The sequence below is a fragment of the Molothrus aeneus genome, chromosome 16 (assembly GCF_037042795.1).
Source record: "Molothrus aeneus isolate 106 chromosome 16, BPBGC_Maene_1.0, whole genome shotgun sequence".
NCBI lineage: Eukaryota > Metazoa > Chordata > Aves > Passeriformes > Icteridae > Molothrus > Molothrus aeneus.
In genome coordinates, this window is record NC_089661.1 from 11,811,018 (window position 1) to 11,823,726 (window position 12,709).

Below are 12,709 nucleotides of genomic sequence, written 5' to 3' on the forward strand. Positions count from 1 at the left end.
GGAGGAAACAAATGAGTCACTGACTCAATAAGGTCACTCAGGTCTGAGGGAAGATGAAACACGTGAAAGAACAGAGAACCCAAGATAATCCATTCTGCAGGACTGCCAGAGCACACAGGCCTGAGCTGCTCTCCTTTAGCAAAGAAAAACAAATGCTGAGAACCTCAGTGGGTCCTGGGAAGGCTCGAGTCTGCCAAGAGATGCCAAAGCTTTGGGTTCAAAGTGCTATTTCAACAAGGTGTTTGCTTTGTCAGAAGATGATGTTCAGCCCTGTGACTGCTCAGCAATCAGTGGCAGCTGATGCGTGGAGCATCTCAGCACCATCTCTAGAGAGAGCCTGTTTTCTCCCACGAGCCACAGATGAGATGCTACAGTGACAGCAGAAGTCTGGGCAAGTGCAACATATGCCATTCTGGAGTGGCAGGAAAGCTCTAGTGATTCCAGTTTGCTCCTTATGGACATCCAAAGTGAGCAGAGTAATCATCTCACTGCTTCCTAAAAGTTGTCACTGAGCAAAAAAAGGTTGGATGGCAGCAGAGAGGTACAGAAAGTAGGCAGGAGAAAGCTGAAAATTAAAACAAACTCCTCTGTACCTTGCACAGATGGGAGGAAATGTCTCCCTAAAGTTCCCATCACCACAGAAGCCCCTTCTGCTGTGTAAAGGAGCAATCTACCTTTGAGGGGGAGAGGAAATGTGGCAAAGGAGCAAGATAAACACAAAGCGTGGATCAAAGGGAAGGAAAAAAAGGCAAAAAAACTGGAGAAGTGCTGATGGGGGAAGCTGGGTGAAAGACAAGGAAGAACTGTTAGATGCTCAAATTAACATTTTAATGCATTCACTGTAAAATTTAAGCACTTCAAGGACTGGGGTGGCTGCTGAGTAAACCCCCTTGGAAAGGAGCAGATTGATGACTTAACACCACAAAATCAGCAAGGTCCAGGTTTCACCATCAGCAGATTCACTGCAGTTATCAGGGGCAGATAATGTGACAATATTTGGCCTCAATGAGTTTTGAGGTGACCAGTAATGCCTGTGATGGAATAAAACCATAGAACATATGGCATTTCATGTGCTGAAACTGTCAGACTCACAATTAACTGATCAGAGTGCATATGGTGCTCACAGACAGGGGAAATCTCTCAGTGTAAAAGATGCTGGAGACCATTGAAGGTGTCAGCATGAGTCTTCCTTGCAAATCTCTCTTCATTAAAGTTTCGTATGGAGTCAGGAGTGCTGTAATAAAATCACTATTAATGCAGTTATATTTATGATTATCTCCCTTTTGTGCAGCTGGATTTAACTTTTCAAACACTAAACTCCACATCAAAGCTTTTTCACAGTGGCTGCTGCATACACAGAAGCTTTTTGTTTTGTCATATTTAGCTTGAAATTAAAAGTAATGAAAGCTGAGGTGGTAAAAGTAAACCAAGATTGTCAAGAAAACTATTAATATGACCAGTATCAAAACAGAAATTCACTCTGCCATAGAAATACAGTTACATTTCTGTTAAAGTATTTGTAACAGGCTGGCCAGGGACAAACTCATTCCCTCTCCAGGTCCAAAACACACTTTTAAAGAGATGGTGAGTGACACTTCATTAACCACATGAAATGGGCTGACACAGCCTGCTTGCTTTTCCAGCCACCATTTCAGATGACATTTTGCTTTGCATCTCTCTGTTCTTTACATTCAACACTCTGTAAATTGATTCCTTGAACCCCCCCAGCCACATCAGCCCTGTGGAGGAGGGGATTGGGCTGGGGGCAGTTCTGGGGTGGAGAAAGCAACTGCTTGTCCTTGTGTTTGCATTTGCATGTGCATGCATTACAGATCCTGCTTTTCTCATCCAGCATCACTGAAGGGGATTTTAAAAGTTCCCCATCAGCCTCTCTTTGCCTGTCAGTCCTCTGCCCCATCAGGCTCTGACAGGAGTGGTTCTTCTGCAGCCTCACCTCTGGAATGATCGGGGATGAGAGCATCCTGGTGTATCCCAGTTTCTGGAAGGTGCCTGTGATCCAGGTGATGTCTGCTGCAGGCAGGGCAGTGCTCCCAGCAGCTCTCCTGCCCAGCAAGGGCTGGGGCACAGCTCCCTGTGTGCCCCAACTCCATCCTCCAGCAGACATCAACCCTCATCAGACACAGCCCCCTCCAGAGCTTGCACACTGCTCTCACATTCCCTCTGCTCTTTTCAGCAGCTTCCCAGCAAAGGATCTACCAGAGATCTCATCTCCCTAATGAGTTAAAACCTGTTGCTCAACCCAAAATCTTCCCAGTCTCTCACAGCTTCCTCCTCTCTCTAACTGCATTATCTCTATCACTCCATCTTCACCACAGCTTCCTGACTGCTGCTGAAATGGATGGGGAAATCTCCCTTTCCAGAGTAAGGAAAAAAAACCCTGCTAAGAACATCCCTTTTTCCTCCTCTGTTTTGTCAGAAGTGGTGCTTCTGGTAACAGATTTAGGCAGCCAGGATAAACAAGAAAAAGGAAACTATTAAGGGGTTCTCTTCTAGGGAACACAGAAACATTTTGTTAATTTAAGTACTCTGTAGCAAAAATTTTTAAAAAGAAAAAAGAGGAAAACACTGTGATAGAAAGTCATGGTTCATAGTGCAAATGTTAAGATTTATGAACAAAGCTAAAGGGCAGAACCCACAAAATGGAATGGAAGAGTCAGAGTCTTCTAGGGCTTTGTTAAACCCCAGAAGCCCCTGGACCACAGCAATGCCTGGAGCCTCCCTGGCAGAGATGGAGCACACAGGGACTGTGTCCCTCTGTCTGCTGGGTGCCAGAGACCCCTCTGTGGGCACCCACAGCAGCACATCCCTGGCTAAATGGTGATCTCCACTGTTTTCCACACTTCAGCCATACCAGCCTTCCAAAAAACGTCAGCCAGGCCTTTTCAGCTCAAACCCATCACTGCCCCTCCCTGCAGCCACCCAGGCCTCCCCTGGCTGTGTCTGGAGTTGCTGTGCACTGCTTGCTTTGCTGGATGCTCCCAGGTGAGCACTCCTGGTTCTCCTGTGCTCCTCCCCAGCCCATCCACACCAGAGGCTCCTGAGGATGCTCCAACCCTTCTGCCACACTGATTTAAACATCCTCAAGCTCCCTTTTCCTTCCCTCCTCCCCCCTTACAGAGGCTGTTTCTCCCACATCTCAAACACCTGAGGCTCCAAGGTGCCTCATCCCAGCAGTTTCCTCTGCTTGTGAGCTGAGTCATGCAGGTGTCAACATTTCCAAACCTCATGGGGAGGCTCAGCAGAGCTGGGAGGGTGCAGAGCATCAAGTCAGGAGTTATTAATAGCTGCCATTGACCATCTCAGCAGCTTTGATCTACTGGCAGCTGATTACAGCTGCTGCTCCTGATGATGAAGCACCAGGGGTCCTGCCTGTACCTCAATTTCTCTTCCCAGTTTTCAAGTTTTTACTGGAACAAAACACTTTTCCCCAAAATTTCAAAATAGATGGGATTCAGCAGCCAACACTGCAGTCAGAAAGGCAAACACAATCAAGCTGAAGTGCAAAATTGTACTTTGGGAGGAAAATATCAGGTCTTTGAATCCTGCTTCTAGCAAAGTTTTAGAGGTTGACATCAGACACGACAAACCTCCAGAGAACACATCTCCTTTCTGAAATTTTCCATGTACCCCTTAATCCATATCCATGAAAATAAACTTAGAATTTGTTCCCTATAAATAATTAAAGGGGTAGAACCAAATGGTTCCCACACTATTCCATGCTTTCATCTGAAGAAGAAAAGATAATTTGCTATTGCCTGAAGACAACACAGCACACCTAACACATTCAAGGAAACAATTCAGAAAATCTCCCTGCAACAACCTAGAGCCACTGTTGGGAACAACTAAGGAAGCAGGATAAAATAGCCACAGATCCCTTTATGTCAGCATCACTGAATCCTGCTCTGTCTGCTGGGAAGCAATACAGTGTTCAAAAGACAAAACAGAGAAACATTCTGAGGCAGATGAATTCAGGCAAATTTCCATTTTATCTTGTGTTATCAGCTAACTTCTCTATCAGCTTGCCCAAAACTTTGCAGAATTCATTTTCAATGAAATGGATCTACACCAGGACACTGATCTACACCACGTTGTGCTGTCCTAAGGATTTAAAGATCACTGGAGCCAGTACTGCCTGAAATAGGCACCCATCTCCCAACACAAGGAAAGAGCATTTTTAAAGATGCCAGAAACAACAGAGTTTTGTGCAGAGTGAGACAGCTCTCTGTGACTTGAACATGAACTCAAGGAGCAATTCCTACCATTCTACTCCACTTGAGTTATAGCACCTAAATCTCTATGATGATGGAATTAGACATGAAGAAAAACTCACATACTTATGACTATTGTAAAGCCTGATGTAATAAAACTGCCAAGCTTCAAGATCACAGATATATTCCAAATATTTCAACTCACGACCACAAAGCCCATTCCACCAAGCACAACAGAAGAGAGGAACAATTTGGCCAGTGCAGGTTAACTTTAGCTCACCACAGTCACATTTCAGATTCCAAAACTTCAAAAAGAGAACTAAGGAGAATTATAAGAATTCCTTTCAGAAACACTTCTATCTTTGGACAGAATGTTTTCTTTCTTAGAAAAAACCTACTAAAAAACACTTAATAGTGACCAGTGTTCTGGGGTTTTTCGGGCCCAAGAAGTGAAGAACTTATAGCAGACACATACTTTACTACTTCAACCCTCAAGTAAAGCTGTTGCAAACACAAGTTGCTCACACTGTGTACAGCAGAGCCTCGATTACACATGTGATGGAGTGAATCTCTTCCACTACACCACAGAGAGGACCCCACACCTGCTACCCCTTCACAACCCTTTCACCACAGGGCGTGGCTGCCCCTCCAGCCATGCAGTGCAGCACAGCACACTCAGCACACCCAAAGATGATTATTCTTGGCTCCTGCCAGCCTCAGCTGCAGAGCAATAACTCGTGCCTCTTATTGATCCCGGAATTTCGGAGCGCGAACGCCGCAAATCTGGCTCCTGCGAGAGCAGATCCCGTCACCAGGCAACTCAAGCTCAGAGGTCTCAACTCCTCCACCCTTGGGCTTAGAGCAGGATGCTGCTTTATTACCTCCAGCTCGGTGTTGTGAGCGTGCAGCTTCTGCACCATGTCCTCGGCCTCGCGCATGCGGCGGCTCAGCTGCGGCGAGTGCTCCGCCGGGGTCAGCTCGCTGTCGTAGGACTCCAGGATCGCCCGCATCCCATCGCGCTCCTGCCGGGAACAGCAGCAAAACACACTCAGGGATGGAGGACCAGACCATACACCCTACCAGGAACAGCAGCAAAACACACTCAGGGATGGAGGCACAGAGCATACACCCTGCTAGGAACAGCAGCAAAACACACTCAGGGATGGAGGACCAGACCATACATCCTCCCAGGAACAACAGCAAAACACACTCAGGGATGGAGGACCAGACCATACATCCTCCCAGGAACAACAGCAAAACACACTCAGGGATGGAGGACCAGACCATACATCCTCCCAGGAACAGCAGCAAAACACACTCAGGGATGGAGGCACAGAGCATACATCCTCCCAGGAACAGCAGCAAAACACACTCAGGGATGGAGGCACAGAGCATACACCCTGCTAGGAACAACAGCAAAACATTCAGGGATGGAGGCACAGAGCATACACCCTGCTAGGAACAACAGCAAAACATTCAGGGATGGAGGCACAGAGCATACACCCTGCTAGGAACACCAGCAAAATGCTCAGGGATGGAGGCACAGAGCACACACCCTACCAGGAACAAAAGCAAAATGCTCAGGGATGAAGGACCAAAGCACACACCCCACCAAGAACAGCAGCAAAATGCTCAGGGATGAAGGCCCAGATCACACCAGGAACAGCAGCAAAACACAGGGATTGTTGGACAATTCCCTTTTCTGACCCAGAGATGGGGCAACTGAGAGGTGCTTTATAAACTTTTACTCCATGTCGCTATACAACACAAAATAAAACAACGTGGACATTGGAATCTCCAAGATAAAAAGGGCAGTTTAATTTCTGGCTCCAACATTTATAGGTTTTCAAAAGTGACAGTGGATTGGAGGATGACAGTGCCACCTCTCCAATGACACTGGACAAACCAACAGTCCATCAAATTTCTCCTCCTTCAGAAAAGAATGTAAAACAATTATTTAGAGAAAAGCGCATGAGAAAGTTTCTTATAAGAATGTAAACATCAGAAGGCTTAGAAGAACTTAGAAGAACAGGGTGACAATGGAAACTTAGAAGAACAGGGTGACAATTCCATTTTCAGTGTCATGAAAAGGGTAAGACAATACAGATGTTATAATTCACAATATCACAATCAGAAGTCAACTATTTCTTAATTACAATACACTATATAAGCATTTCCTGGCCTATCAGCTTTTTGCCACACCATGCTGTAGATGCCTTAAAGCAAATAATCTAAAACTATCCCTCGTGGGTCCTACTACAATGCATCTTTTTATTTCTCCAAAGTATCTAGTCTTATTTGCAAGGCCATCCTTTGAAACTTGTTTCTAGCTCCATTTCTCTCTCAACAATACCTGTCCTATTCCATGGCATTTCTAAGTCAGCATTTGTTATCTCAAAGTTTGCATACAGATGCATAGTGTGGACCTAGAGAATTCTCTACAAATCCATTTCCCACATGGGATAAAGGCCCAGAGCACACACCCTTCCAGGAACAACAGCAAAAACTTTTAAGGATAAAGCCCCAGAGTGTGCTCCAAGACTCTTCTGCATCTTTACCCACTTTGTTCTTTTATGCAGCAACTCAACTCGGATGGATGCAGGCTCATTGTCCTCATATCAGCATCAAGGCACAGATGAACACACAGTTCTAATAAAATAAATGTTGCTGCTGTGAGAAGTGAAAAATTAGACTTTCTTGTGTCTATAAAACCCCACATCCTTTGCAGGAAAGCAACACACAGACACTCTAACAAGCAGATGGCGACTGAAAACAGAGCCTGCCTTCTTCCTGGAGACACTCTTCTAATTCAACATGGCTGAATGGGTTTCCTCAGCAAAATATTTAGTGTTGTACTTGACATTTTTCCTGCCAGAGCCTCAGCAAAGAAAGAACAGAATTGTCACAACAGAAATGAAACAGATTTGACATCGAACAAAGTGGCTGAGAGCAAATATCCTCAAAATGGTATGTGACTTATCACTTGTTAGATGCTGCAACACTCAGTGCTTGTAACAAACATTTTTTCAGAGGTTAATGTCTGGCAGGCAGTGTTTGGCTCACTTCTCTATCTACTGGCAATTATAACCAGGCATTTGCAGAGAAAGACAAACAGAAGGATCCTTCTCCCCTCCCTGAGAGCAGCTCCCCAACTACAAGGCTTGGGCTCAGAGCTAAACGTAAAACTTTTTGTGTGGGCTGTTGGATGAGATATTCCTAATGCACTCCCAGCTTCAGAAGCACCTCATGCCTCCCCCCCAAGGCACTGATGGAGAAGAAGAATGAGGACAAAAGGAAAATTTGAAGAAGGAGGTGGCTGGTCGCGCTGCAGTGTGCACACAGGGATTAGCAGCTGGGTGAAGAGTTTCATCTTTTGACTGCATGGAAGAACCTTGATGCTTATGAGGCTACAGAACAGGATCAAAGCAGCACAGGCCCTTGGAATAAACACCAAGAGCCAAAACTCTGAGGAAACCTGAGCAGTGCTGCCCACCTTTCATGGCTGAAGTTTGCTACCTCCCCTGGTACACAAATGCAGGAGCAGCCTGGACAAACCAGCTCCTTGCTGAGAATTCTGCCACCACAAAGGAATAGCAGGAGATCACTGGGCTGTGCAGTTCACATCCAGCCCAGTGCAGCCCTTCATAAACCCAGCTCAGCTGCACTTAAAAGCTTCACTTGGGCAAACCAGGAATTGTTGGGGCAGGAAAAAAGGTGCTTTTCCCCACACCCCTAAATGCAAAAGGCTGTATTTCAGATAGTGAAGGTGGCCACCCAGCTCAGCCTGGATACAAAGCTTATCTCCTCCTTCCAAATCTAAAGGTCAAAGACTGAATGTGGATAGCAAGTGTCCATGTGAGAAGGGAAGGAACATTCAAATTCAAGGTGTGACAACAAGACTGGGGGCACTGCCAGAGGTACAGTGTGTTCAAAGCATGTCACAGACTGAAAGGTCAGCCAAGATAGTTGGGTTGGTCAGCAGGTAAAAGGACCCCAAGACTGAAGGACAGCCTGGGGCTACAGGAACTGACTTAATAAAATTATAAAGAAAAACAGGTTTTAACATAAATAGTACCAGCAGCTATTACCAGTTCCTAGCCCAGATTGACTGAAGAGAAATACTTTTCCAGGGAAATAGTTTTGCCATAGTTTAGAATTGTTCATCTGACAGACATATGAAAGGAAATACCTCCACATTACTGAGAAAGAAGAAAACCCAGCTGCAGTCACACCTTGCAATGAACTTGATAAGCAGAGAGGCAGCAGGACAGGATCTCTCCATCCTCCTCTTCCCCCTCCAGTACCCACAGACATCACCCAGTCTGCCCCAGTGCATTCTACATAAAGCAAACTGCTTTTGCTTGGGAGATGAATTCCATTCCCCACTTACAGCCAAATCACTTTCTAGAGCACAGAAGAGAACATAATGACAGCGTTTAGTGAAGGTATTGGTTTGAGCTTTGCATGTTGTTGTAATTAGATTTGCAATTACAGCATCCTCTCTCCTTCTCTGCATTCCAAGCTGCTCTGCTGCCCTAATTTTCTCCTAAGCATCTTTCATCCATGTGATAACTCACCACTGCTATGTTCTCCCTGGTGCAGCAGGGGCAGTCCCAAAACCCTTGGTGTTTTTTCAAAGGCAAACAGGACCCCTGGCACCTCCCATCACACTTGGCTTCCAATTCACTGCTGAATATGAGCTCAGTCACCCCATCAGGACCCCAGCAGGACCCCAGCAGCTCCTGGGCTGTCAAGTACAAGGAGGACAAACTCCAGCTTTCATGTGAGCATGGGAGAACTGCATGGGAGCATGACCAACCCCACAGGCTGTCTTTCCCCACAGCCCTTGCCCTTCAAAGCATCTCTCTAAAACAAAAAGTAAACTTGTCAAGAAAAAAAAAAAACACACATGGTAAACACAGCACAAGCTGTATTGGAAAAAGAAAAAAAAAAATTCTGAAAAGCTGAACTAAAGGGTGGCACAATTAAACACTTGATCCTGGAGTTTACTTAGCCTCTTTAATTATTTCTAAATATTAATATTATTAGTGAAATCAATTCTCAGCTTCCAAGTGGTCCCCAGCTCCATTTTTTAAATTTCTCCCCATCAAGAGCACTTACTAAAAGCTTCTCCCTCCCTCCTAAAGATCTTGTTAGTTTGGCAGGAAACAGAAGTTCTTGTTGAGAAGTCCTCTGTCTAAAAAGATTCTCTAAAATGTAATCCTAATTTAGTAATTGCTGCAGTATTTCCTCATTCTTCACGACCCATCAAAATCCTCCCCAGGCACTTTCAGATGCCCTTTCTAACCTTATTCTAATACAGCTGCTTGGCTGCTTCCTATCTGGAGAGTATTCATCAGAATTACTAAAAAGCAGTTCCTCTGGGAATTTCCAAAATTTCCCCTGCACAGGGGAAATCTCTGCTAACTCACTATGGCCCTACCCTGGCACAATTCCAGGTGATCTTTACCTTATCCAGTTTTACATCAACACTTGAACAGAAATGTAGCTCATTCCAAAGATGCCCTAAATGCAGAATAATAATTTTCATGTTCATTACAAACCTAGGAAATCAATGTCCTACAGCAAACCCTGTTGCTGCAGCTTGCAGCTGTGTTTGAGGAGATGTAAGTTTGAAAAAGAGGAAGGATAGTGATTTTTTCAAAGGTTGAACAGTTTCCCTTCCTTCTGCCAGCACCAGCCCATTCATCAAATAAATATTCCTCCCACTATTGCATAAGTAACTAAGAAGAAAACACATTTTATAATTTTAACCAGAAACTGGAGCTAATCCCTTGAAAATGTGCTATGGGAAAGAACAGGATGGCACCTCTGCAAAATGCCACCCCTAAGATGAAGCTTCTCCCCAGTCCTCCCACAGCTCCTTAGTCCCTCTGTGTAAAACCAACATTTGACCTGGCTGACAAGTAGCTTGAAGCTCAGAGCAAGTCCCTTTCTGCAGCCTTCACACCCCAGAGTGGTTTGGAAACAGCAGGAATAGAAGTGGGGCCCTCCAGGACTTTTGGGTTAATTTTAGGGAAAGAAGTAAGAAGGGTTCACATAAGCAGCATCATCATCATCACTGCAACCACAGACACCTGCACACTGAGGAGCATCAGAGCCACTCCTGCCTGGGTGTGGGAAGCAATTGAAGAGTAAAACCTAGCCAAAAAAACCATAAAAAGGTGTCTGACCCTATACACATACATGTAAGTTCAGGCCCTTCCTCTGCTGCTGCTCCTTAGCCCCGCTTCAAACACACACAGCCCATTCACCACAGACTTTCTAATTACTTGAAGAAAAGAAAAATCAATAAGAAAGAAATTAAAGTTACAAATCTAGCTGAAGTCAGTCACACACCCAGGGAAAATGTGTTCCTGGGGTAAAGTTTATCTAGTGTCATAATTTTATTGAAATCCTATATCTTCCTATTGACTTTTATGGTTTCAAGCTTGATGCCAGAGTTATCATTATTAGAGTCTCAGGGTTGCTCGCAGGCCTGAGGTTGAGGTGGCTTTTTTATTTTTTTCCTTTTATAAACAAGCTGTAATTGTCTGGTTTATTGATCAATAAATCTTTCAACTGCCTCTCTTCACCCCGCTCCTGTTCTGGTGAGTCCCCTGCACCATTCTCTGCAAGAAAATACAGGGTTGTTGTTTTTTAAAGAACAGATTGCTTTGTCATTAGCAATGAGAGAGCAGGAATTGTGCTGGTCAGTTCCAATAATGGCTTTTTAATGACACATTCTAGTCACAGTAAAATCTGCTTTATTTCCACACGAGTGAACTCTGACTATTAATCCACAACCCAATGGCACAGCTCTCTTGCTCCCTCACTTGTGCACAGGTTAGAGCCTGGCAGAGGAGACAGACTCTCTACAGTGGAGTCAGAATGATCTTTTGTAGAATATTTCCCTTCCCACTTGGTGCTTTTTTGATGGTACAGAAATATTCCCAAGTATTACATCAGCTTTTTGTTTAATTAATGATAATTTTTGAGGAATGTTAACAGGCTGCTTCATTATCAGAAATCAGTGGCAAGATTTCTTCCCCCTCCTCTTCATCTTCAGACTCCTAAATCCAAATTAGTTGTAATAAGGGAAAATTTCAAGACTGAAGAAAGATATGGAGCTTCAACATCAAACAGATGCTATTTGCAATCAGGTATAATTTAGCTAACTATTTCTTGTAAAAACACAAATAAAAGAGGGAGATGACTGTGCAACAGAGGTCTGGGCTTTCTGGCTTTAAACTAATATATAGAAAAAGGGAGATGGCAAGTGGGGCTTAACCAGATGATCAGTAAAATTAGTGAGAAGCACAGGAATATAAACCAAAATATGGTTAGAAATAACTGAAGAACACCTAAATACCTTAGATTGTGCCAGGACCTACTGACAAAATATATTCTTAGGTTACTTGATAAAATTAATCACATTAATCTCTGGTCCATGAGCAACCTCCTTTTGTGAGGAACTCACAAATGTTAAGACAGCAACTGGAAACAGGACAGACAGACCCAACCTTTTAAAAGAAGGATGGATGAGAGGATACAGATTCTGGCAATTATAAATCACTTCAATATTTCGGTATCTCATAAAATACTTGAAAAAAACATTAACAATCAAATTGCAAACAGCTAGAGAAGAATTAAGGACAAGAAACAATCAACTGAGCCTTAATATGAATAATATGAAAACAGTCTAATTTCCTTCTTTGACAGGTAAATTGTCTACTGAATAAAGGCAAATAATAAATGTGATAAATCTTAACTGCAGTGATGTGTTTATCAAAGAGGAGAATTACAATTCAACAGCATCTCTGTAATTCAGAGGAATGAGTTTGTACCAGGGTGATGAAGCTCATGGAAACAAAGCACAGAGCCCTGAGTGCTGTGTGCCAGCAGAGCCACCAGGCCCCACGAGCAGGCTGCAGCATCAGTGGGAATCTGCCCCTTCCCAAGGCTGCCTGTTTGTGCCTTCCTGATGGGAAACGTGTGCAGCCCTCTCCAGGTTCACCAGGATACACCCTGTGCCCTAAAAAAACCATTAACCAGGGACTGGGAACAGGGATGCTGACAATTAACAAGTTCTGCCCCAGTCTAGGGCTGTTAAACCTTACTTTGGAAGTAAAGTAAGTAAAGTAACTTCTTCTAGGTTCAAATCCTGTTGTTTTATGGAAAGTGTAAGGGGAAAAAGCAACAACCAAGCAACAGCAAGGCCCAGGAAGCACCAGCCCTGCAGGCACAGCTGGGGATAAAGACACATTGGGTCAGACCCTGCTCTTATCCCTCAGCTCCCTCCTGGAGCACTGCTAATTAGCACAGGAGCTAATGGACTCTTCTGGAACAAAAACCCCAAGAGCTCTCAGCCAAACAAAGCCAGCAAAACTTAAATTGCCAAAAACTTCTCAATCCCTCCTTGCCTTCAGCAGCAACTATGATGACCAGAAGGCAAATGGTTCCCCTTTCTCTTAGCACTC

The 12,709-nt window shown here is 44.3% G+C and overlaps 1 protein-coding gene across 4 annotated transcripts in view; it reads right to left on the minus strand.

The window, feature by feature from the left end:
* MAD1L1 (mitotic arrest deficient 1 like 1) overlaps positions 1-12,709 on the minus strand; it is a 352,355-nt gene that overhangs the window by 200,963 nt on the left and 138,683 nt on the right. For all 4 annotated transcript variants that reach the window (XM_066561061.1, XM_066561059.1, XM_066561060.1 and 1 more), the window contains exon 12: positions 5,111-5,251. In XM_066561061.1, coding sequence (XP_066417158.1) covers positions 5,111-5,251 — 141 coding nt within the window. The remainder of the gene's footprint in view (positions 1-5,110; positions 5,252-12,709) is intronic.